Below are 26,384 nucleotides of genomic sequence, written 5' to 3'. Positions count from 1 at the left end.
AATAAATGACGTACAACCCAAACGGCGGCGACGGGTTGAAGCTGTTCGCGGTCTTCAGGGAAAATGGATTGGGAATTAGCATAGCATGAATTAAGTATGATGCACGATCCTTGCAGTAGAGAGCGCTATTTATGCAATAGCGAAAATCAGACCTGAAAAAAGAAGAAAAAAAAAGCCATTAAGTTGATTCGTAATAAACCCGTGATGATAAATCGCGCTCTCTACTGCGAGGATCGTGCATCATACGTATCTATAACCGCAGTTCAAAATATATAAACTTCATATATTCATCGTATCTGATTTATCATCACGGGTTTATTAAGAATCAACTTAATGGTCTCCTCCCAGTTGGCTTGTTAGCTCAATTGGTAGGGTGCTGCACTAGTATCGCAGAGGTCAGTGGTTCGAATCCCGTACAGGCCTGATTTTCTTTTTTTTATCAGGTCTGATTTTCGCGATTGCATAAATAGCGCTCTCTACTGCGAGGATCGTGCATCATACGTATCTATAACCGCAGTTCAAAATATATGAACTTCATATATTCATCGTATAGCATGAATTGTCTGCATCATTGGTTTGATCCTTTTCGAAGTGGCATATGGTATTTCGAGGACTGGACTGGACTGGACTTGACTGGACTGGACTAGTAAAACGTGGAATACTAAAGCGTATACTAGGAAAACGTGGACTAGTAAAACGCGGACCTAATTTTTTTCATGTTTTTCCGTGTTTGTAAATCGAATAAACTTAACGGTAACGGACTTAACAACAACAACAGCAACAACAAAAAAACAATTTCAAACGAAGGCGATCAAAAGACTTAATGTTATGCCAATTCATTTCAAGGGTTTAGTGAGTGACAATCCCTGTTTGACCTTTAAAGCTACAAATGGGTTTGACATGCGCCAGATACAAACGATTTTATAATTTTAGGCTAAGAAATAATTTCATTCAGCACCAGTTCAAAATCCTAAAGAACACTTTCGTCGTAAATTTCACAGCAGAAACGCAGGAATTCGATGAATAAATGTCGCATTAAATCTCCTTGTGTCTAGGTAGAAAGAATGTTATTGACTTCAACTTTTCGGTGGAAGAAAAACCGATTTACACACGCCATCACAGAAAACAAACAAGCAGACTGACAACTCCAAAACACATATTTGCATTCACTTACAATTTGACTTTCCGTGACACTTTAGAACGGAACAGAGGTAAATCTTCGAAGATTAATCTTCGTTGGAGATGAAAATACTTTCCCTAAGATCTCTAAGTTTTTCTTTTTACGAGAAAATCGTCGCATGATCATTTAACTCGTGTGTGTTTGTCACACCAGTACTTTTGAAAAGCGTATGCTTCTTTCCTCTTCGATATAATTGACAGGTGTCACATCGTGACAGTTACTTATCAAAAAAATGTTTCAAAATTTGCTCGGAAGCTTTTTAATTACTTTTACAAATAAAAATGTTGCGGCGAAAGCTTTCTCTTTAATTTGAATAACGTTTGTTTTCTTTATAACTCACTCGCTATCAAATTGTTAAGTTCAAGGAGGATTTTCCCGTAATTAAACTCGTAATTGTAGCCCTTAATCATTCGGGTTCTTTTGGCAATAATTTTTTTATGTGTTAGAAAAAAAAATGTTATTCACCAGCATTAGGTCGGTCCGTATTGGGAAAAACGTGCCCTCGTATCGCCCGAGGATTGTTACTACAGATTACATTTACGCTAAATTACAATAGAAATCTCATTTGTAGATTTGTAGATTTCCTTTACTGTTAGCAGTGATGATACCTCTCTTATGGACTCTTATTACACAATAGAGTGTTTCTGTCGAAGAACTATGGGCTGATAGTTGCCCCTCGGAAATTTGATGTTGTTATTACAAATATGCTAGTTTAAAGAACATCAAATTTTCAAGGGGCAACTATCAGACCGATAGTTCCGAGACATAAACAGTCTATTGTTTTTTTTTGTTCACTACTAAATTTTCTTCCGCGCCTACAGCTTGTCACAAATGTCAATAATTCGCAACCGTACATCGGCTAAATAATACGTTATACCTGTCAGAATTGATAAGTCACTGTTTTTCCGATCTGCCTAACTTCGCGGCCGTCAAACTTTTCAAAAATTTTCACGGATGAGTACTATCAATCCATATATTTTCCGCGGACGAGCACTATCCATCCGGGTATTTTCCGCGAGCGGGCACTATGGGCTGATAGTGTCTCTCCACGGATAAACACTATCGCGTCACGTGATCGATTTAAACCAATAAGAACCGGAGAAAATTTAGTGGTGAACTATAATTCGAGGTAGAGCGTTAATTGTTATTGATGTCGTTGAACTGTTCAGAGATTTGTGTTGCATCTCGGTTTGTTATGTAAGTAAAATTGTCTTAACTTAGTTGCGTTAGAAAACGAAAATTGTCGGCTCGCGTCTCCAAAGTTATGCAGTTTTTATTGCTATGACCCACAATACAATCCCGTTCATTTCTGGATATAACTATTTGCTCGCCATTAAGTCTTGTGCCTTTGTATGAATTTTTTATTTTAGTTATGTCCGTTACCGTTTAGTTTTATTCGATTTACAAAACATGAAAAAACATGAAAAAAATTATTCAGCTGCCTGCTGAATGACTCGATGAAACAAAATTACGATTTTGAACTGGTGCTGAATAAAATTTTTTCTTAGCCTAAACTTATAAAATCGTTTGTATCTGGCGCATGTCAAACCCATTTGTAACTTAAAGGTCAAACAGGGATTGTCACTCACTAAACCGTCGAAAGGAATTGGCATAACATCAAATGGACAAAATTTTTGTGATCGCCTTCGTATGAAATTGTTTATTTTGTTCTTGTTGTTAAGTCCGTTACCTTTAAGTTTTATTCGATTTGCAAACATGGAAAACCATGAAAAAAAATTTGGTCCGCGTTTTACTAGTCCGCGTTTTCCTAGTCCGCGTTTTCCTAGTCCATGTTTTACCAGTCCTCGTTTTACTAGTCCGCGTTTTACTAGTCTGCGTTTTACTAGTCTGCGTTTTACTAGTCCGCGTTTTACTAGTCCACGTTTTACTAGTCAGCGTTTAACAAGTCAGCGTTTTACTAGTCCAGTCCAGTCCAGTCCAGTCCAGTCCAGTCCAGTCCATGAAATACCATATGCCTTCTTTCGTCTACGGAGGCGATTTCTACCAGCGAAGTATTCAAATGTCCGCTAACTGAAACTCCACGTTCCTGTAAATATTTTTTAAGTTCTGCCACATTCATGGCTTTAAAGTCGCTTTTATTCTTCTGATAGGTCATTTTAAACCTCGAACTTTTCGAGTTTTTCGCGGTTTGTTTACGTAAAAACTCACGTGACACTACACGTGAAATCTAACGCCTTCAAGGTGTGTTGGATAAGGCCTAGTTTAGACGTCGCGCTACAGTCGAATTCAATTCAGACGAGTTAATTCCATTCAATTCGTCGTTCCGTCGACGTAAATCGTGGCGTGGTTTTATGCTTCGAAATCAATACGATCGAAATTAATTCTCTTTCCAAATGCAATGCCTCTGGTCAGAAGAGTCATTTTGAACCAAACATGGCGCGGTTGAAATACATTAAGAAAATGTACGCAGTTCATTCGACGCGACGCTAGTGCGACGTTAAAACTGAAGACGCGTTATCGACATTTCATCCGTCACATAGACGGGTAAAACATCAAGGACGAAATTAATTTACCAGACGAATTTAATTCGTTTTAGACGTCGCGCTATCGTCGAATTTAATTGTTTGTGGGACCTTGAATTAAATTCGACTGTGGCGCGACGTATAAACTAGGCCTAAGCTATGTTCAGTGCTATAGCTCTCTAAATCAAATCTGTTTGTGATCAAAATGCTGACCCCTCCATTTTCCAAATGGTGCGAACGCGAACGCACTTTAGCAACAATATTCTCGATACTGTTTTATATAAATCCTTTCTTTCACCATTGTTACCTGTGTCTCTAGAGATTCGTTGCAAACCACCTATACTTATGATACACGATCCTCGCAGTAGATAGCGCTATTTAAGCAATAGCGAAAATCAGACCTATTTTCTACCAATCAGAGCTTGTTAGCTCAATTGGTAGAGCGCTGCACTAGTATCGCAGAGGTCAGTGGTTCGAGTCCCGTACAGGCCTGATTTTTTTCAGGTCTGATTTTCGCTATTGCTTAAATAGCGCTATCTACTGCGAGGATCGTGTATCATATGTATCTAATACCGCAGTACAAAATATATGAACTTCATATATTTCATTGTATCTCATTTATCACCTTCACGGGTTTATTACGAATCAACTTAACGGCCTGCTCCCAGTTGGCTTGTTAGCTCAATTGGTAGAGCGCTGCACTAGTATCGCAGAGGTCAGTGGTTCGAGTCCCGTACAGGCCTGATTTTTTTCAGGTCTGATTTTCGCTATTGCTTAAATAGCGCTATCTACTGCGAGGATCGTGTATCATATGTATCTAATACCGCAGTACAAAATATATGAACTTCATATATTTCATTGTATCCCACCTATGCTGTTTAACAATCAAGAGCTTCTTTAGTTAGTAATTATTTCCTTTATTTTCGGTGACCTTGATGTTTGAATTAAGGGAAGACATCGTAAGGAGAAATGACATGCTGGTCACAGTCAGAGGTTAAACCGTTGATAGATGCTTAAGCAGAAAAGTGAACTGTTAGGCTGTTTATTAGAAAACAGAGCAACTGAATACTGCTGCCTTAACAGCATCGACAGACGCCTGTTAATCGAGCCGCGCCGCGCCGCGCCGCGAAGAGTGCTGAACTTTAAGTTTCATTTGTGAGGCCGGGAGATGACATCACACTGGCGATATGTCCACCCAGCTGTCTGTTGTCTGTAGACTTTGCTTCCCACGCCTGCATGCTTTTTTGACAGGCATTCAATCTCTTTGTTCAGATGGTCAAGTACGCCCCTTTTAGGTAAGCTACTTGAGGAACGTTTCCTGTCAATGTATCATTTGCTTCATCCTCGGAGACCCAGGGGCTGTGGGTCGATTTCAAGTTAGGGCATGAAGAGCCCCTGGGGACATTGTCTTACAAGACTAGTTCCAAACGGTCGCAGTCGTTCTGCCATCTGATTGGTGCCAGAAAACCTTTGTGTTCTTCTGCCCAATCAGAGTGAAGTGTACTTTAGAGTCCTTTCGTGTGTTTTAACACGGACATAGACTAATAGCTCAGTTGCTCGCTGTTTGTTTGGGCCGTGTGACGGAGATTTGCCTGAGGTGAAAAGTTTCAGTCTCAGCACACAATGTAAGAGAAATCGATCAGACTGTCCGCGAAAATCGTACCGGAAACTATACTGAATACTTTCTCAGGTATTACTAGAGAAAGTGTTTTAAAGTTTGCGAGGTTTGTATACAACACGATGGTTGCAGTCATTGATATGTCGCTTTAAACGTTAAACGAGATTTAAGCTTAAATCTTTCTAGATTTTTTGCATAATTTGCTGTGACTGAAACTTTGCCAATCCCGTGAAGTTATTTCGTCGCACGGGCCACGCAGGTATGTGGAGCAACTGGCGCTTTCGCCTACGTAGCTTTCTGCTTTCTGTGCGCGCCAAAATCTAATCTTCGCTTTGTAGTAAAGTCGTTCACAATACGGCTTCAGTTCGTGGACGACCTCCAGCAAGCGCTTAGAGAAAGCTTAGTTGTGTTTCCGGTCAGCTAATTAAAATTTGAACAAAAACTTATTAACGAGAACATCGTGGGAAGGAGAGATTTGTTGGGGCAGTTACCGAAGGGGTTTGGAAAGAGCTTAATCTTTCAACTGCTGCCTAGAGTGTTGAAATTCTTGAGCTAGGAAGGCCACGGATTCTCTTCTAGTCCCTTAGTCATTGTCATTTCACCTCTTCTGTCGATTGTTGAAGACCAAGTTAAATACCTTTGATCATTGGGGATCGATCCGATGCTGCTTTCAATGGGAAAAACAAAACCAAAGACCAAGAAATATTGGATGGAAAGGGCGGGTTTGCTTTATTGCAAATGTCAGCTTAATAGTACAGGGTCATCTACCCACATCTAACAAGCAAAAGTTTCCACGCTTAGCTTTTCTTTCTTTTCAAGCGAAGATGAGATTAGATTTTGGCACGCACAGAAAATTGCGCAAGTACCAGTTGCTCGACATACCTGCGCGGCCCGTGCGACGAAATAACTTCACGGGATTGGCAAAGTTTCAGTCACAAGAAATATTGGATGGAAAGGGCGGGTTTGCTTTATTGCAAATGTCAGCTTAATAGTACAGGGTCATCTACCCACATCTAACAAGCAAAAGTTTCCACGCTTAGCTTTTCTTTCTTTTCAAGCGAAGATGAGATTAGACTTTGGCACGCACAGAAAATTGCGCAAGTACCAGTTGCTCGACATACCTGCGCGGCCCGTGCGACGAAATAACTTCACGGGATTGGCAAAGTTTCAGTCACAGCAAATTATGCAAAAAATCTAGAAAGATTTAAGCTTAAATCTCGTTTAACGTTTAAATGTTGTATGCAAACCGCGCAAACTTTAAAACACGTTCCCTAGTGATATCTGAGAAAATATTCAGTATAATTTCCGGTAAGATTTTCGCGGACAATCTGATCGATTTCTCTTACATTGTGTGCTGAGACTGAAACTTTTCACCTCAAGCAAATCTCCGTCGCACGGTCCAAAAAAACATAGCGAGCAACTAAGAAATTAGTATTTGTCCGTGTTACAACACACGAAAGGACTCCAAAGCACACTTCACTCTGATTGGGCAGAAAAACACAAAGATTTTCTGGCACCAATCAGATGGCAGAACGACTGCTAGCGTTTGGTCGTTTGGAAATAGTCTTGTAAGACAATGTCCCCAGGGGCTCTTCACGCCCTAACTTGAAATCGACCCACAGCCCCTGGGTCTCCGAGGATGCATTTGCTTCTGATCCAACTGGTTGACGTGAAGGGAACAGTCCGGTAAGTATGACGCCTTTAAATTCTCTTAGCTTTTTGTCCTACTTTCTGAGTATCTTGGTAGAGAAACACCTTTCCCCGTCCCTCCTTAACAGCCGGAGCTTTCTCAGTTTCGAATTATCAGTGCTACCATAGTTAGTAGAGTCCCCTCTACTAACTATGGTGCTACATTCAATCATAATTATTCGGCTGATTTACGCGCTTGAACGAGGCTAATTAGCAGGGATACGGGGGATTCACTTATGGAGGGCTCTTCATGATAGCTCCCAATCTCTTCATCATGTTCTTAATTTTTTTTAACTTTCGCCATTGTTTTCTCAAAAACAATTCTGCCTCTAGTTAGCTAAGGAACGCCGGTAAACCTTCAGGCTCGAAGAAAGAAATGAACACTGCTCGTAGAGATGAGTTTCAGTAAATTTTTGTTAACCCGGCAACCCGATCGATACATGACGAAGCAATCCATCTTCGCTGCAAACAAAAATTAATTGCAAATATCAGATAATTCAATCGTCACAGAAAATGGAATATAACGCCAGAGCTAAGATTCTATATCGGGACCCAAACTACGCATGTAGTCTTGTTGGAGTTTCTCTCGATGTGACCGGGGAAGGATTTTGAATATTGACCGTAATTATCATCATGAGACAGAAGTTTGGTTGAAAAGAAATGAGCTAGACTTCGTTCTTTTCTTACCTAGTATTTTTATTATCATTAGTATTTCGAAACATTTTCCTGCGATAGAAGAACTTCGCCATCAGAAATTAAAAGGAAACTTGAACCCCTTCAGTTGAGAGTTTTTATTTTACAGCACAGTACTCGTCGACAAATATCTGAAATATATCAGTGTCCGATTTGGCTAAGTGGCTCAGTGTTAATTGTGCGTATAGGGGGCTAGTTTCTAAAGAAATCATGATTCTGTGTCGTTGGGGTTTTACTTTTGATAATTACTAATTTTCAATCAATTGATAATTACTAACTGTTTCATAACGCGAATTGCACACCGTAAAAGAGATTCAAAAGCTGTTGTTTGTAGGTAATCTCACGATTTCGAATGCAATTTGAGATACAATTTTCAAAGGCTAACCAAATTGCACGAACCCGTAGGATGAGTGAAATTTGAAGTATTTAAAAAATATTTACGAGGGCTGATTTATCCCAAATAGCAAGTCAAAATCATGTCATAGCTAGTTGATAACATAGAAGCAAAAGCGTGACTCTGTCTTCCTCTTTGGCTGTTTTTATATCGCGTCATGGCTCAGTGATCGTGTCGGCTCCAGTGCCTTTGCCTTGTTGTCGGAGTCGTCGGGCTTTTCCCTCAAGAACTTGCTTCAAGCTTTTAAACGCTTTGTCAAGCAAAATCGAGGGTTCGTACTCTTTCTCTGTTAGGTATCGGCAAGAGTTTATCAGTTTGAAATCTTTTGGTATTGGTCGACAACAGTAACTTTCCTCGCTTTCTTACGAACTGACGCGTGAAAGTACTCCTCGAGAATTTTATTCAGGGTATGCAGATCATACTTTTGTGGCCGTTTTGGGAAGACAAAGACTGCCAGACTTTTAGCAATTGTTTTTCCTTTGTTTGCTGTCTTTGTTTTCGGCATTCCCCCTCAAACTCTGTATTAAAACGTTGAAACTTTATTTTAACCTTATCCTCACTTTCGCGACTTTCTGTCAATTTCAACTATTTGCACTCCGAATTTCAACTTTATGCAGTGTTCCGGATTAATTGAAGTGTTCTCGGTCAATGAGCAAGCTGAAATTTTTGCACGTACATCATTACAAGCGTTCACACTATGTCAGAGTGAATCGGTTCACGAATCACAGTCTTGATATATAGTAAAAAGGAATGTACAAGCTCAAATATCGCCGGTGAGAAAGTCAACATTCAAAAGATATTTCTTACGCTAATTCGTTTTTTGCAAACTATGATCGTGTGGGGTGTCATGCAAATGTTTGTTTGATAAGGGCACTTTTTTTTCCTGCACTACAGAGTGATTGACATTTGCTCATAAGTCGATATTGGAGTTTTCCCATTGATCGCAATTCATGAAATGAAACCAAGTCTACTGCTGATCGCAATTCATGAAATGAAACCAAGTCTACTGTTCTGGAATTTGTTTTTTAGATATCTTCGTGAAATTTCGTTCTGGTGATGGAGTGACTGCGACTCTATTTTAATTGGTCCCCCCCTTTTTATCATGTGTAATAATTCCAGTTTCCAGCTGGGGCATATGGGGTCACGCGACATATTGAGACGGATCACGTCCCGGTGAAAAGGACCGATGGGTTTGAGTAGAGTGATATTTCCTGGTAGGTAGGTAGGTAGGTAAGACTTTATTTAACGAGGGTAACATGTGACAGTAATGAAACTGATAAACTAATGGCCCTCGAAAATTAAAATTCGGAAAAAAAAGGAATTGTAACAAACGTAACAATATTAGGAATAATTAAAATAAAATAATTAACCTATATACATCATAAAATATTAAAAATATAAAAAAATTACAGGAATAATTTGCTAAGAATTTGATTATCTAAAATTATTTTAAAAAGGGAACGCTTAAAACGTTTTACACTGGTACTCCGTTTGATGTCCACACTTAATTTGTTCCATTCTTTCGTGGCTCGCACAGCAAACGCTCGACCCCCTTCAGAACTTCTCTTAAAACGCGGGCACATTAAGTTTAAATTACAGAAACGGGTTTGTCTATTATGAGTGTCAGAGTTTCTGATAAGAATATTATTTATATATTCCGGGGTATTTCCATTAAGCCTTTTGTAGGTTAGAGCGCATCGATTGACGTATGATTCAGCATAAAAAGGAACCCACTTTAAGGTGTTAAATAAGCCGACAGAAGGTGCTGGTAAAGTCAATCTTGGGAGTTCAAAGATGCATAAAAAATCATTCAGGATTACCCAGATTTTATTAATTCAGCACAGATATTATAGAATAAACCAAAAGCTACCCCCCCCCCCACCCGTCAGTTCCAACGGATCCCGTGTGGTTTGATGCTTTTGGAAACCTCGTTACTCCTTTCGTTTAGGACCAAGAAGCAATATATAGTAAAATAACTGTTGTTTTACTGATCTTAGTTCAGATAAGGTCTTACTTACTCGAGAGTTCCTTTGACAGATTTCTCTTTGTTTAGTCACTTAGGTTTTTATGACGAAAGAATACTCATCCAGCTCTTCTGTAGAATTTAAAAATGAAATTAAATCCGTCTATAAATTGATGCCTTAGGGGTGACTGAGCAGGCAGCCGAACAAAAGAAAATTTCTTTCCTGTGAGAAAAAATCGCGCAACTTTCCGCCCCTTCGTGTACCTAAACAGACTGTGGCTAAAGGTTATTATGAAAAACAATAAGAAATTACGTTGAATTGTAATTAACTATCAGTTTCAAAGAGAAAGTGGGAGCTGGCGTCAGAGCTTGAAGGAAATGCTAATGATAAGATTTGAAATAAACGGTATAATAGGGGTTGGTGTGGTTTTTTAAAAGAAAATTACGATTTTTCCAACTAGTTTAGTTTTAAAGGGCTTTTGTGAAACAACAACAGCAAACGACAACTTAATGTTGTGATCGAAAAGTTTTCTTTTGACTCTAAGGTTGATAAACAATTTGGACCCGACGGTCGAATGGATGCTCTCCACGGATGAAATCGACTCAGAATTTGTCTCAAAGCCCAAACAGTCATTTGAGTTTACGGCATGAAGAAGACACATGGGGCTTGCACTGTAAGGATCATACGTGAAAACACCCGCCGCGCCACGACTAACGCTTAAAAGCTCCCTGCAATTCCTTATAATAAAATTATAAGGAATTGTATGAAGCTCTCTGGGATACTTACAGTGCAAGCCCTGTGTGTCTTCTCATGTGAATGGTTAGCTTCAATGGGCGTTCCACAGTTTGTTGAATGGTTAGCTTCAACGAGCGATCCACATTTTGAATCTCTGATTGCAAGCTTTTCTTTCGCCTCAACGGGCAAATGCAACTCGATGCTCGAATTATTTACCTCAACGGGCAGAGATTTTGACTCAACGATCAAATTTACGCTTTAACGGGCGAAGAATACTGTGAATGATTTGCCTGTAGCACCGAAGTCGCTTTCGACATAAAGCAGGTTGGCTTCACACCTTCCTCTCTTTTCTCCTGGGACCTGCAAGCTGCAGTCGGCAGTTAACTCCGAATGGAGGCATTTTTGCCTAACACTTCACTGCTGCTGAATGCACTGAGAAAAAAATGATCTCCATGAAGTAGGACTTGATCGATATCTTGGCACCTTCATTCGCGAATCGGCAAAAATTGCTCAAATAGCAGCCAAACACAAAAAGTCTCTTGTCTTCTTCGAGAGTCGTCACTAAACCGTTCATGAATTTGATAAATACTTCCACAAGCAATTCAAGACATCTATATTAAAAACTGATCTCCTTTATTGTGTCCTTGATTTCTAGCGGAAATCAGCTATTGCTTGAAATCGATCGGTATTTCCACCTGCGTTTTACGTGATGTCATCACAAGCATCTCTGAGATAAAAACGCAATCGACTGCGCATGTCTCCGATATTACACCCTACAAATTTTGGCTTTTTCTTGCTATTTTAAAGAATAGGCCACTTCCTCGCTAGGGCTCGCCAGCAAATAGCTTGACCCTTAAAATACAGTTTTGGTTGAAGTGGAACGGAAGAGGTAATGTGGTTGACTGACTGCACACTTTTATCGCACAAATTCCAATGAATGCATGGTCAAATTTAGGAATAAACATCTAAAAAACGTTCGTGATTAATCAACTAACATTATCATAAAGAAATAAAGCAAAGGTAAAGATGTCACCAACGTTAACAAAATAATCGAATATGAGTTCAGGTCTTACACCTGCCAGTCGCAACAGTTTAAACATGAAATTCTTGTTAGGTAGTTCGATGTATGTTTTCACCAATTAGGCAAGGGATTCGCCTCTTCGTAGTTCACAAAATGTCCTCTCGCACCTTCATACCGGTCAGCTATCATTGTGTCTAGAAGAATATTAAAAAAGCTGAGTGATTAATCATGAGTATATATCATATTTTTTATCTTTTTCTTTAATAAGATTTAGATCAGCCGTAACATGCTATTTTAAGAGCTCATAAAGGAAGTTAATGATAACATTGCACAGGAGAAAAAGAAACGAGTTAGACTGAAAGATCTGGATCTCATTGTGCTGGACAATTCACTTCGTGAGAGCACTGTGGGTCAGCTCCGTGGGCACGCACTAGAAAACAAACGCAAGATTTACGATGAGGTCAGAAAGTGTGGATTCCAGTGCAAAATTGTGGCAGCCTATTCCCATATGCCACGCGTTGACGACACCTGGGTCGAACAGATCGTCCGTGATTGTAAGGAAGGCATAGAAGAACTCAGCAACCTATTTGCATTCAGTGAGGTTATCGACTCGATCTCTCAAGGTGTTCCTGACACCAAAATTATTCCAGAGGGTCTAAGGAAGATACAAGCCCGGGGATTGATCAATCCTATCATTGAGATAGATCTGGCCACAGAGAGCATCGATTGGGAAAAGTTCACCACGGAGGACATGTGCCAGCTGCTGACCGAAAGATTCAAATGGAGCCGAGCATATCTGTCCCCAGATGCCAAGATCATTGTAAATCTGCGGGACTTTCGGACGCCATGGTCTATGAAATGGAGCGGTTGTTTACTGTTGTGGACTACCTTGCGTCCAGGCCTGCAGCTGAACGTCCTTTTGGAATCATGTTTGAGGAGCCAACAGGCAAGTTTTTACCCGAGGAGGTTGGAGCTTGGACCGCTGGTAAGCCTGGAAGCTAAATAGTTGATACTCCTGTAGGTGATTTATTTCTTTCAGATCCGCGAAAGTGACAGTAAAACAAACTATGCATCAAACAAACTAATTAGTAAGACAATTCACCACATGATGTTTCCAATTAATCAGTCCTATGGTTGTCCGTGTTGTTTTTTTTGCTGTTGTTTTCTGTCTTATTCATTGCCCTCGGTAATGATATATTTCTTAAATTCTCTAAAGAGCATAGTAGGTTTAAAACAAAAACATTCTCTGAAGATTTTCCAGTCTCAAAAGTTAAGGTCTGCGTACCAGTTGTTTCTTATGCATTATCACGAGGATGGCGATGTAAGTTAACCTTTACATACTGACTTGAGTGTTTGTCACATCAATAAGGTGTACGTAAGATCATGGATTCCCATGAGTGGACTTCTGGACACCTCTTGGCTCATGTTCACAAGAAGTGGGCTCTTGGAGAAATGGTGCAGCTTGAATGCCTTGTCAACGGGGCTAACGGTATCTGGGCAAGCCTCTGTGAGGAAGGAGCTGCTCTTGGCCACGCATGTTCTACAGTCACGCTGATGAACCTCGTCCTAATGGGAAACGAAAAGGTCCTGAAACGCTACAATTGCAACAAGCCAAGGGATGCTGCATCTAATGTGACTGAGATCACCACTGGCCTTCCAGCCCATCCCAAGCAAGTCATCTATGACAACAGGGCACTGGACTTAGCATTTGACTTTGGAAGCATAGCTGGTGGAACCGTTGGAGAAACCGACTTTGACCTTGCTGAGTTCTTTGGAGAAGAGGCGCCGGTGAGGATCAGTACACTTGCCTCCGAAGATATGATCCTGGAAAGGCTGAAAGATTTGTTTGGTGAAGATCCGCAGTTTACAAAGGAAATGGCTGCTGCAATGAAGGAACAAATGATTACAGACCTGAAAGGCAACACGAAGGAGGAATACATGAGTGCAGCTGGCATCGCTATGTTGTTTCATCGTTCAGGAGGAAGATTCACGACCAAGATGTCAGAAGTCATCGAAAGAGCCGAAGTGAAGAGTGTGCACGCCCAACATCTCATTGAAGAGGTTCGCGGTATGCGGAACGAGTGGGATATAGAAGAAGATAAACTGAATGACGACCAGCTTAACTTCGACTCCTTCTGCAACGGCTCCATGTATCCCTACTCTGGCTGCTTCAAGTGCACTGACACACGAAAGGCCTTACAAGCTATCAACATGGATAATGACGGGTACATCGACTGGAATGAATTCCTGGTTTACCTCAAGTAGGCGATGCGTGAATATCCCAATGTTGAAAACGATAGATTGCCTTTGGTACTGCGACTTTGTTTTACAATAGTAAGGGGCTGTGTGAAGATTTATTTTCGTTCACTTCAAGTATCCTCCAGGATTTGTAATAAAAAAAAACATCCTTTCAGAAATAGACAATTAGTCTCATTACTTTGAATTAATAACCGATAGACTGTTAGTCAGACATTCTCTCTGATCCAAACTCTCCAGGTACCTGTTCAAGATGGATCTTTAGTCAAAGAAATGCGTGAGTAACACTCGAGTTCATTCTTTCTTAGCAAATGTGTCTATCTGCCCGACAAGATCAAATTCAATCCCATATTTGAAATTCTTGATAAAATCAATGACACCTTATCACAGGCGACATTGAAAAGTTTATTTTATCTTACTAATTCTTCTTATCAAGGGGAAGCTTTAGCAATCGCCGATCTAAGCAGTATGCAAGGCACTTGTCACACGTGAAGCTGGTCACAGTTTAACGTAGTGTTCTTAGTTTACCAACATAAGAACATTTAGTAACGTTGCAAGAGAAAACTTAGGCAAGATTTACGAGCCGTGCAGCACCATGCCTTATTGCGCATACAGTTCTTGAATAAAGAAAACAATGGTGAACTTTGGTACAGCAGCTTTGTTTTACAGTAAAAAGGGGTTTGTACGGAGATATTTCTAAAACAAGATTAAGAATATGGATTTTGACATATCGACTCAGCCTTTTTTTTTCGAGCGTAAGTAACAGCAACACAGATCTTCACAACAATGATATCATGAAAAAACTGTTCTATGAGACAAAAAGAGAAGCTGCCTGAGAAACTTAAAAAAGAGTTTAACAAAGAGGGCGGTCAACAACAAAAGAACGACTGCTCAAAATATTTGACACCAAACATATAAATTGTTAGCTTAACCTAATTTCAAACATGTTAATCATTTCTATTTGTAGAGAAAAAAAAAACCATGATAGAAGCTATTTTTTATAGTTTAGCCCTAATCTAACCGAATCATTTCATCTTTTGAATGTCACGTAAAAGGAATACTGCACGGTAAAACTAAAGGTAGATTATAAAGTGTCTGTACAGATATTCGCCCATTGTTTACTTTAAAGTTACTAGTTTATCCAAATTTATCTATAGTACTGCATTTTTAAGATGACTTTTTCAATAAAAGTATTGGTTCACGTGATTTTCAAATTTAGTTCAGCTTACAAGAGAATCATGAGAATCATTTTGTTGTCTTGCAGCCAATCATTGCGATCATCGTGTTGTTACATGTACTTTAGACAGACTCTTTTTGCTATTCTTTCCTACGGATCTACTGAAAATGTTTTTTCTAGGCAGATACTTTGCAGAATCAATCAAATTGAGAAGTTTTTCTGTTCACTATGACGGGGTCATAAACAACATAATGTTTGAGACATTCCCGATAGAAATTTAGTTATAATATGTATCCGGCCAAAAGTAAGAAAAATATCTAAATCTTGATGGCCAATACGCCCGGGTCCTCCACCAAAGGGGGGTTTTTACCACTCGCTTGGACGAATTAACGAAAGGTATCAAGACTCTGTAATTTTCTCCTTTATTCCCTTCTGGAGAGCTACTACAGCAACGCTCTATGTATCTAATAATAATCATCACCATGTTCTAGCGTGAGGAAGCAACGCTTTAAGTAGGAAAATCGTAGACTTGTTTGGGTTAGCTGACCGTGAGAGTTTCCGCAGTGTATTCGTTGTTTTGCAAAGGGGGAAATTGGGTGGCTCGCTCCGAAGCACTTGGCGAGCACCAAAGAACCAATTAAACGACAATGATCGAGCTGCATACGAAAATCACGCGCACAAAACAGGATCTCAGTGTGGGTAAAACTCAAGGTAAGTTTTACCAACCCAAACATGACCACCTAGCAAACTAGTTATCCTCTACCATAACAAGCGATTAAAATGTATAGCACGGTAAGAACTGAGCCAAGTTCAAGCACACACTAAAAAAGTGATCAAAATAAATTTATCAAAACAACACGAAGGCGTAAAAAGGCGAGACTCGATAAAACAAAAGGTAAACCTAAAAATACTCGAAATAGCAATCCTCTAAAATACTCTACAACACGCTAAACGAAAAACAGGACACACTTGTCAGGTCCACAAATTCTTCATCTTCCGTTTTCAAAGCGAGACACTCGTACGAATTGATCAATATAATTTTATATCTAACGTTAGCATTATCTAGGTATTCCAATTTTTAAGATCTATCTTCTGGATCTCAGTGAAAATCCCAAACAAAACGTACCACCTCTTGGATTGACTCGCTTCCAACCAAACGCTGGTCGTTATATTTATTACAAGAATGAGATAACAATAAGGGCGATAATTTTGCCAGATGAAAAAGGAATTAGAAAGAGAACGCCTGCAAGACTGGGACTGCCTGATAAATCTGTTTGGTAAAGATCCGCAGTTTACGATGTAAATGGCTAGAGCTATGAAAGAAAAAATGCTTGAAGACCTGACTGGAAATGGGAAGGAAGAGTACATGAGCGAGGCAGGTATAGCTTTGTTGTTGGATCGTTCAGGAGGAAAACTCACGGGCAACATGGTTCGAGTGATTCAACGAGCGGAAGTGACACGCACAATCACTCATCAAAGATGTTCGTTGTATGTGGAGCGAATGGGATATTAGGGAAGATGAACAGGCCGTCGACCAGCTGATGTTCCGCTCCTTCTACAACGGCTTCATGGCTTCTTACTTTGGTTGCTTCATGTGCGCTTTCACACAGAAGGCCTTACAAGCCATCAACATGGATAATGACGGTTACATCGACTGGATTAAATTCCTGGTTTACCTCAAGTGGGCGATGCGTGAATATCCCAACATTAAAGATGTCGATGAGCTGTTGCATGTGGCCTTCAATAAGGGAATCATACCCGCCATGCGAGATGAGATCCAGCCACAATAATGCTTTGGAAGAGCAGTCTACCGTCACAGCCCCATAATTACATTAACAAATTAAAACTTCGAACTCTATCAACAGTAGTAAACTTTTATAAGGTTTAGACTTATATATAAATTTCATTCAGCAGTATTAGGATTCTAACTTCAGAACTTTCATAATGCAATAAAAATAATAATAATAACTTTTATTTATATAGCGCTCATATCTTAAATTCATGGCGCTTTACAACACTGTGCGGATGACTTTACCAGACTGCTAAGCAGTTTACAATCAAATAAAGGCGAATATAACAGATGCCCCCTCCCCCCAATTCCCAGTAAATAGGCCAGACCACATTACAATAATCTCGTGAAGTGGGTTCTCAGTTTAACGTCCCCTACCTAACCAAATCAACTAACTAATAGATGCAGGAGACGGGACCTCCATTTATTCGTCCCTATCCGAGAAGACTAGAATATCTAACCATTTCTTGATCGATGTTATAGAGAGGTAACATATTCTTCTCAATTATTTTAAGACCCTGAGTGTTGGTCCCGGCCGGGGCTCGAACCCTCGACCTCCCGCACAACAGTCCGGCGCTTAACCAATTGAGCTAACCGGGAGGCGGTTAGGCAGTAAACTTGATAACTGCACGGATTTACTGATTCTTTTCCTCCTTAAAAAGTGAAACCGAAACGTTACATTCATTACACTGAAATGGAAGATAAATTAAAACAATTATTGTTGAAAACCAGGAGAAGAATCGTATTTCGACCAAATAGGTTTGTCAAGGCGAGACTTAAAATCTCTCATGAAAAGAATACTTTGGAACTGTAGAGGTCTTTCCAAGATGTATCATTCTTAATGCATTGCTCATATAAAATTCATTTCAGGTAGGTATGCATCCCTCAAACGACACGCATGCGATTGAAATAAAACGGGCTTAAAATAGCTTTTGTCTGGTGATTTTTTCCATATGCACTCCTTGGTTTTCATCTTAAGTGAATTTTTCTTTGTATATACATTCCTCAACTGGCAAATCAAAGATTTAATGTAACGTCTTAAAACATCTTACGCATGTAAACCACCCCCCCTTATCGAAAACGGTGAAAAATATTTTGCGTGGGGTCAGTACCCGATTGAACGTCCTCTTTCCTCGAAGGCTGTGACAGAACTCAACCTAAACTCTGCGCCACTATCGCGTTCTTTTTTGCCAAGTAAGCGTCTGGAATAAACGAAGGAATGACATGAAATTTTTGGTTCGTCTTGTGTGATTGTTGTGTTATCGTTGACACAAGAAAGACAGTGTCATCAAAAGTCAATCGTTAGGTATACCTCGCTTGAAACCGACCAGGTAGCTGTTCTTGGTTTCACCCAACTAGGAATAAAACATACGCAGAGGGTTTTGCTGAACATCCTTGAAAAATTTGAATCCGTTCTCATTTTCAAATGTTAATTAACATTTAAAATAAAAAAGCTTACTTGACAGATGAAAACTCCCCTTCTAATTTTTCCAATTATATTTTTGGTTAGTCAGGAGTTTGTATTTCTGGCTGTGAGCCCAATCGAAAAATTTATTATCATATTTTCGCTTTGCGACAGGTGGCATAATTAATATCAGCGATGTGCTGTCGGTTGTCATAGTGATGAAGAACCGGAAGTTAAGTTTAGTTGTTACCGCGGCAAATTAATATTACCTTTGTTGGCGGATTTTCGTTAGAGTCCCGAGGAGATAAAATGGGCGCCGAATTTATCCTTTAATGGATTTTAACCTCCTGATTATCTTGTTTTCGGATCCTCTACTTTCCTTCTACTTTTTCTCGGTAAGTGTTATTGCATTCGTACCAAATGCGACTTGTGTTCTTTTATCTTACAATTAAAATTGTAGAGGAGTTCCAAAAATAGCCGAGGCGAGAAAGAAACGGGATCGGCGGGAGAACGAAGCAAATATGTGTCCAAACATGTACTATGCATAGCAGCCACTAAGCAAATTGCACATTATCTAAATTTTAGCATCTACAACACAACTTTATTGAAGATCTTAGCGCGAAGTTTTCGTTGAGTTATCTCATAATCAGATAACTCATCAAACTCTCAATGTTACGACTTGCCTCTCAAAACCGCTTGACTTTTATTATGTCCTGGAACATTTGTGCCTATGGATAAAAATCGAAAAATGTTAAGCCTTGTATCTTGCTTAGTTTTTCGCTCCGAAAACAAAAAGCGCCCGTGTATCATTAAATTTTATTGGTTTAGCAATTTCTTTGTTATGCAAAGCCGGCGGTTACTTTGTAACCACCGTGTCCATAGAATGAAAAAATAAAGTAGTTATAACATATCACAGGCGTGGTAGAAACTTGAATCACGGAGCAAATTATAGCAAAAGGTTTAGACAATAAACACAATAACAGGTAAATTTTGTGTTTTAACTTGAAGATGCAAAACATTTCTCTCAGCAGCCGGATGGAAAAGTTAAAAACCGCTATAATCCGTATTCTTATTCTTTACATCCCTGCCTAAAGAATGACGAAAACAGACACCAAGTTTCCATAAAATTGGCAAAATTTTTTTCCAAACAGGTCACTGTGATTTTTAAGGGTTGAAAATTTATTGTATGTTTTTAATTTGTCGTCTGATGTTTTTTTTTTTTTTTTTTTTCGTACTCTAAATGCTAAACACCACGCTGAAAACCACAGTCTCGGCGGGCATCCTTTGCAATAAAATAGTCAAGAATATTTTCTTCTCCGAAAGTATGGGCAAAAATCACCACATTTTTTTTGTAAAGAATCAACTGCAAATAAAAGTTCCCAAATTTCCTCTTTCCTTTTGGACATAGATAGAGAGATTCTCATTTTGTTTGTACACGGCATAAACCAACAAGCAAAGCTTGATTAAAATTCATATTTTTTCCGCTGACGCCCTATGCGTTGGGAAATATTTTATTAAAGTACAGCAATAGATGATCAGAACTCCTGTAAATCTTACTTTTAACAATGTAAAGAATGAATTCGACTTGAATTGATGCAAATTGAGGTGTTTAGCGTCCCTTTGAAGATAATAACATCACGTTGTGTATCAAAACAAAAGCATTTTGGAGGAAATTGTAGGCATTTCGCTGCTACAGAAGGCTAACAAATTTACTATTAAATTAAGTCAAACAATATATATTATTCATTCATCAGAAAGGACGAGAAAGCGTTTAAAAGACTCGAAAAAACAAATTGAATATTATGCGAACTTTTTCTTTTTACAAGCTTAAAATATTGAAAATCATTCTCCGCATAATTAAAAGTTTGAATGCATTTTGAAAATGGTCAGTAGTGCAGTAAATATGGTTAGAAACAAATACAGATTTACTAAGTGAAGTCAACAATGCACCATTAATCAGGACTTTCGTGATTTCTACAGGCTTTTTCTCGTATCCGTGGACCTCTGGGTATATCATAGCCCGCTATGGATGATAGGGAGCTTTGCGACCAGGCAATCAGTCTAAAAGACCAAGAAGAAACTCCAGCCGGTACAGAACAACAAAATGAATGTGGTCACAATGATGCTGTCGATGAGGTGATGATGCCACGTGAACAAAGCACAGGACAGCGCGCCATTCCGAGGTAACACTGGGTACAGATACTTGCCCACATCTCAATACGAACAATTTAAAGCTGACGTAATTCGCCCACTCACAAAAGGGACCCCAAGCTTCTAAAAAGGTCATATAGAATGCGAAACGCCCTGACCTGGCGTAGATCTCTTTTGGTAAGAAATCATAATTTCTGCCACAACTGAAGAAAATTGAGTCCAACTGTGGCTTCAAAGACAGAAGGTGGGGACGCTTTACATCGGCCATTGTATGTGCTCCTAAACTCAGACCTTAAAACCAGTTTTCTTTAGACATTCTTTTCTTTCTCTTTCTCCTCAGGTACTCATCGGTGCTTGCAGAATACCCGTATGCAGTGTTCTTTGTGACATCCTTGTTGATTGTGATTTGTAGCCTTTGTTCCTTTGTCCCACAGTTTAATGCCCCTGATATTCCAGAGTTTTCAACTCCAGTGAAGGTAGAGTTATCCATATTGCCGCCCTATTTCAGTTTTTTTTTCTTTATTACTTCTCACACAAGACAGTTCATCTCTACTTAGGTCAATACTTAAAAAAAAATTCAGTGACTGAAAATGTCTTTGTGTCACGCAGGGATTCGAGCCTCGTGGAACACTTATTAACAAAAGATATCGAGCAGGAGTTGTGCTTGGCAAAGCGGCAAATAGCGGCTTCGTTAGAATAACTCCAATACCAAATGTGACTGTTAACACTGTAATCAACATGTCTTCTCTTTATGAACACCTGACCACAACTAAATCAAGACAAAGGAGAGAGGAAAACCACCGTCACCTCAAGAATAGATACCGTCTTTCAATGTGTGATAGTCCGAATGTTTTTATGAAAAGTACCATTAATTACAAAATGGTATTTTCCTCAGTAAGTTCAGGTGGGAATTTGTTCAATTCTGCCAGTTTAAGGGCTGTGTGCCAAATTGAAGAGAGAGTCGTGAGAAAGACAACGGGTTTTTACTCAAACTGCTTTAAAAGGGAACTCCACTACAGAACTTTCACGTTAAGAGAGTGTTGTCCCAGTTGGTCTGTTGGTAATTATATTGCAGCTCTCTCAGGAAGATCGTCTTGTCAAGATATATCTTCAATGGATGTAGAACAAGTTTTAGCAATTTTACGACACTGTGCACCACTTTTCAACAACGCGACGATCAAAGAAAACTGTTGGAACTTTAAATACAATATTGCCTATCCAATCTGTCTAGGACTTCCATTAGAGTGTGTGAGATATAACGCGGTACACAATATTCTATACTACCTGACAGACAAAGACTTTTTCGCCGCCGAAGGAGAAAATTTGATTTATACATCAGTTCTGAGCCCTGCAATAAATGATAAAGAGTTCAGAAAGAAGTTGTACGAGAAACATATCAAAAAGGGACACTTGTCTGACGGAAACGTTGAGTTAGTGGCAGCAGAAATTCACTTTTTGAAATTCGACATTTTCAACATCATGCTATTGGCGGACATAATTTATCCATCTATAGCGATGTTAATCATTTTACTCATCATGTGGTTTTACACGGAGTCTGTCTTCCTTACGGTCCTTTTGGTGCTTTCTGTAGTCAGTGCGCTGATCATTGCTTATTTCCTCTACACGATCGTGTTCGGTTTGAAATTTTTTCCATTTTTGAACATCACAACTCTTATTTTTCTAGTGGGAATAGGAGCAGATGATGCGTTTGTCTTCACCGATGTCTGGCGCCAATCAAAACAGAATAATCCAGGCGCACCTCTGACACGAATCACCGCTGACACCTTAAGACACGCTTCGTTATCAATGTTTGTGACAAGCCTTACGACAGCAGCTGCTTTTATTGCCAATTTTAGTTCTCGAATAACAACTATCAAATGTTTTGGTATTTATGCTGGTATTGCCATCCTTTGTAAGTTTATTTTGATGGTCACGTGGTTTCCTGCTATTTGCGTCATCAAAGAAAATGTGCAGATTCCATGGCCATGCGCAAAGAAGTCCTCGCTCCATAAAATAAAACTTTTATATCAGAATTACGTGGCTAAATCCGTGCACTTTGTGTTTAATGATTTTCTTCCGAGAGTGGTCATAAAATTCCGCATTTTCTGGATTTTTTTGTTTTTAGTTCTTTCATTGGGTGGGTTGGAAGTTCTTCTTTTCAAGCCTGGATTCCATCTGCCCACATCATCCGATTTTCAGATGTTTGAATCATCACATCCCCTTGAGGCCTACGAACTCCATTTCAAAGACAGATTCCGCTTCGAGACAAGTTCTTCGCAAGGTAGTGCAACTTTTCCCATCGACTTTTTCTGGGGAATTAAAGCGGTCGACAACGGAGACTACATGAATCCCAACGACTATGGTACAATTGAGTGGGATGAATCTTTCGACATAACTAGTAGTGAATCTCAAGCGTGGCTGATGAGTTTCTGTAGAAAGCTGCGCAACCAAGACTTCTATGGAAAGAAAGGTGGTGTAACAAGCTACTGTTTCCTGGAAACGTTTTACAATCAAAGCTGTACAGATTCGCTGACACCAGGAATCTCCTATTACCCTTGCTGCAAAGGTTCGCCATTTCCATTTAATAAAACCGTTCTGAACCTTTGCGCCACGATAGCAGATGTCCGCGCTCGGATATTTAAGTATAAGAGACAAGATTCCACAATTGGAAACCTCATCTACGACGAGCGCGGCAATCTTAGAGGCATTCACTTGCGTGTTATGAGTAATGTGAGAATTTCTCGTGCATATGAGCCCGCGCACCAATTTTGGGAGCGCACTGAATCGTGGGTAATGAAGGAAATACGAAATGCACCAGAAGGCATGCGCGGAGGCTGGTGGATAAGCGGCATGGAGTTTTACGACCTGCAGAGGAGCCTTTCTACCGGGACTTTAGTTTCTATGGCAATTGCCATCGCCATGGCGTTTGGCGTGATGTTATTGACCACGCTAAACATTCTAGTAAGCGTATACGCCATCCTTACGATAATTGGCATAATCTCTGTCACTATTGGCTCCTTGGTCCTCAGCGGGTGGAAACTTAACATCCTGGAGTCCATAACTATGTCTGTTGCTGTTGGTGTATCCATTGATTTTGCAATGCATTTTGGGGTAGCTTACTGCCTGGCACCAAATAAGGAATGTAGGAAGGCACGTGTGCAGTTTTCGCTGTCCCGGATGGGATCTGCAATCACCATGGCTGCTGTTACAACTTTTATCGCAGGTCAGTTTAAATTTAGGGTGTTGATTAAACACCTAAAGAATCCTCACTTCGCACTTATGACATTTGCTCAGATTGTTGAAACGGCAGTATCAGTCGATGAGAGCCTTTCCAAGGAGACTCTCACGCGAGCGACCAGATCATAAATTATGACCGACTGCCACTCTTAAGTACAAACCGTGCATACATTATACTAAGAATTATTGCTAATAGTATAACCATTACTGAGAACGTTCTATCTTATGTGTTTAGGTGCAATGATGCTGCCATCCAGAGTTCTATCCTATCTACAGATGGGACATTTCCTAATGCTAGTGATGACTCTGGGATGGGCCTTTTCGACTTTCTTCTTTCAAGCTCTTTGCTGCACGATAGGACCACAAGGGGACTGGGGGCAGTTTAAATGGAGTGACATTTTTTCCTGGTGCAATATGAAGACTTCAGAAGAGGCACCAACAAAAGAAGAAACCGTGTTGCTAAAGGATCACTGTGAAGCTGACGAAAATGAGAACAAAAATGGCACAGGAGAAAGTGGAACTGTAGTCAATAGTACGCAAATTAAGGCTTCTGAAGAGACTACAGTTTAATTCAGGATGACGCTTTTCTTATCTTAGGTATCCTGGGTGACAACTCTGACTCTTTACGAAGAGCCGTTTGCGGATAATTTTTCGTCACTTCTTATGCAGAGATTGGGTGCATAAAATTAATAGGTTTTTTGAATATAGGTCGCAGGCAAGACTTTAGACTCTGAGAGTTACATTTCACTGAATTTCTTTTTAAAATGTATCTTTTTTTATAGAAAGTTGGCAAAATCTATCACTAGGGTATTAATTGATATTTCAGTTATGGGTAGTTCGTTGACTCCTTGGAAATTTTGTTTCGAAGAAACTGAACTTGTGTGTAAAACAATCGTTCAGACTTCCAGGCTAACAAACCATAGAAAAATAATAGTTAAAAAAGCAAACTGGAGTGTTTAGGTTCTAGTCTCGAAGCATAATTCAGACATTCCAGACACGAACAATCTGGATCAAGATAATTATACCTATAACTAGAGTCGGCCGTAGTCCACAACTACATAGAGTAAGACGATTTAAGTTTCCTCCAGAATAAGGTCTCATCCGAACAATTTGGTTTATTATGTACACCAACTTCCTTTAATTCTACGCTTTTACAAACATTGTAATGCATTTAAAAAAGGAGGAGGCGGGTTCCTACGAGGCACCTCGGGAAGGTCACGTGATCGGTAAGACACGTGTTGCAATACAATCCCAAGTCATGTACCTTCCGCACTTAATACTCAACGACACTAAACAGCCTGAGAAACTCTACCATTCCTGAGGAAATTTGGCTGGAACTAGATCAGCGACTTGTTTCTCCATGTTATCACACAGATAGACGAGAATTTCCTGGAGCGAAAAAGTAAGTGGTTAACAAGAGACAACTTCCTTCATACCCGGCATATGACATACATATGCGTTATTAACCAAGCGTGAGGTTAAGATGGCTGGATATTGGCAGAGTTCTTTTTTTTGCATTTTTATTGACGGAAACGAAGTCGAGGTCCATTAAAATGCGAAAAGAGAACGAGGCTAATATCCAGCTATCTTGACCTCACGCTTGGTTAATAAAGGATTTACTACATTGCACAAAGATTTGGTTTTTTTAAAAAGTGACTTATTTACTTCGGGGGCCGAGAAGGAAAGCTAACTGTGTTTGCAGCACAACAAACTCACGAGAGTTGTTTCTGTTTTCTTTGTTTTGTCTATCTTCTGCTGCGTTTCCATCACCGAAATAGTCCAAGAATTGCGAACGTGGTACTAATTCTATTTTTTCATGCGCGGGATCAATGCGGGCAATCCCGAGCGGGCAAGATAGGCCCATTCTTGCCCGCTTGGGTAGCTAATCAGAACACAGGATTCACTTAATGTTGCTCACGGGCGCTGCAAGCGAAGTAATAAATTTATGAAATAAACATACAGAACCGGTGTAGTGTATAGGATGCCAACGAGCATGTAATATGCGCGATGTAACGTGATGCGTGATGGTGTGAAGTAATACCCTCGAGACCTGCATATATATACAGCGTGTGTTTAATTACTTAGTTCTCTTAGGTACGTGAATAAAACCGATTTCATTTTAACTGCTGTGTACTACACTGGCGACGAGGATTTGGAGAATTTTGAAGATTTTGAGGACCTCGAGGATTTCGAGGATTTCGAGTATTAGTCGAAGGTTTCAGGAATTTCGTCCGGGAATTCGTAAGTGATTTCGCCAGAGATGCCGGGACACGGTGGATCAGACGAAACGACAAGCGGTGCTGTTGGCAATTCTGTTAATGGTTCTGGAATGGCTTCAGTTGCTTTAGATGTCAGTGGATTGAAACCATTTAATCCGAAGGGAGAGGCACACAATTTAAGTCAGCGGTGGAAGAGATGGAAGCGAGCGTTTGATTTGTACGTGACGGGAAAAAGTGTTTCGAACGGCGCTAAAAAGCGAGCTTTTCTGTTGCACGTTGCTGGTATGGACGTTCAAGAAATTTATTTCACATTAGCCGGTGATGGCGAGGATGTGAGTTTTCAGGCAACACTTCAGGCACTTGACAATTATTT

At 39.8% G+C, this 26,384-nt stretch overlaps 1 protein-coding gene, 1 non-coding gene and 1 pseudogene across 3 annotated transcripts in view; 2 read left to right on the top strand and 1 right to left on the bottom strand.

The window, feature by feature from the left end:
• Nucleotides 1-12,063: 12,063 nt before the first annotated feature.
• LOC111327287 (uncharacterized) lies at nucleotides 12,064-17,000 on the top strand (annotated as a pseudogene). Its single transcript, XR_016002441.1, has 3 exons — nucleotides 12,064-12,762; nucleotides 13,147-13,845; nucleotides 16,690-17,000. The product of XR_016002441.1 is annotated as an uncharacterized LOC111327287 (transcript).
• Nucleotides 15,621-26,384, bottom strand: part of LOC111327286 (uncharacterized) — a 27,979-nt gene continuing 17,215 nt past the window's right edge. The window contains exons 22-23 of the transcript XR_015988587.1: nucleotides 19,088-19,132; nucleotides 15,621-18,354 (exon numbers count right to left, since the gene is read on the bottom strand). This is a non-coding gene — a transcript (uncharacterized LOC111327286). The remainder of the gene's footprint in view (nucleotides 18,355-19,087; nucleotides 19,133-26,384) is intronic.
• On the top strand, nucleotides 18,662-24,723 carry LOC111327266 (protein dispatched homolog 1-like). Its single transcript, XM_022931407.2, has 5 exons — nucleotides 18,662-18,799; nucleotides 20,385-20,587; nucleotides 20,896-21,031; nucleotides 21,165-23,778; nucleotides 24,028-24,723. The coding sequence occupies exons 2-5, from the start codon at nucleotides 20,430-20,432 to the stop codon at nucleotides 24,360-24,362; spliced, it is 3,243 nt and encodes a 1,080-aa protein (XP_022787142.2). The 5' UTR covers nucleotides 18,662-18,799; nucleotides 20,385-20,429; the 3' UTR covers nucleotides 24,363-24,723.

This window comes from Stylophora pistillata, chromosome 6, assembly GCF_964205215.1.
Source record: "Stylophora pistillata chromosome 6, jaStyPist1.2, whole genome shotgun sequence".
NCBI classification, from domain to species: domain Eukaryota; kingdom Metazoa; phylum Cnidaria; class Anthozoa; order Scleractinia; family Pocilloporidae; genus Stylophora; species Stylophora pistillata.
Note: the sequence above shows the minus strand (reverse complement) of the source record. Positions and strands in the feature narration are given on the sequence as shown.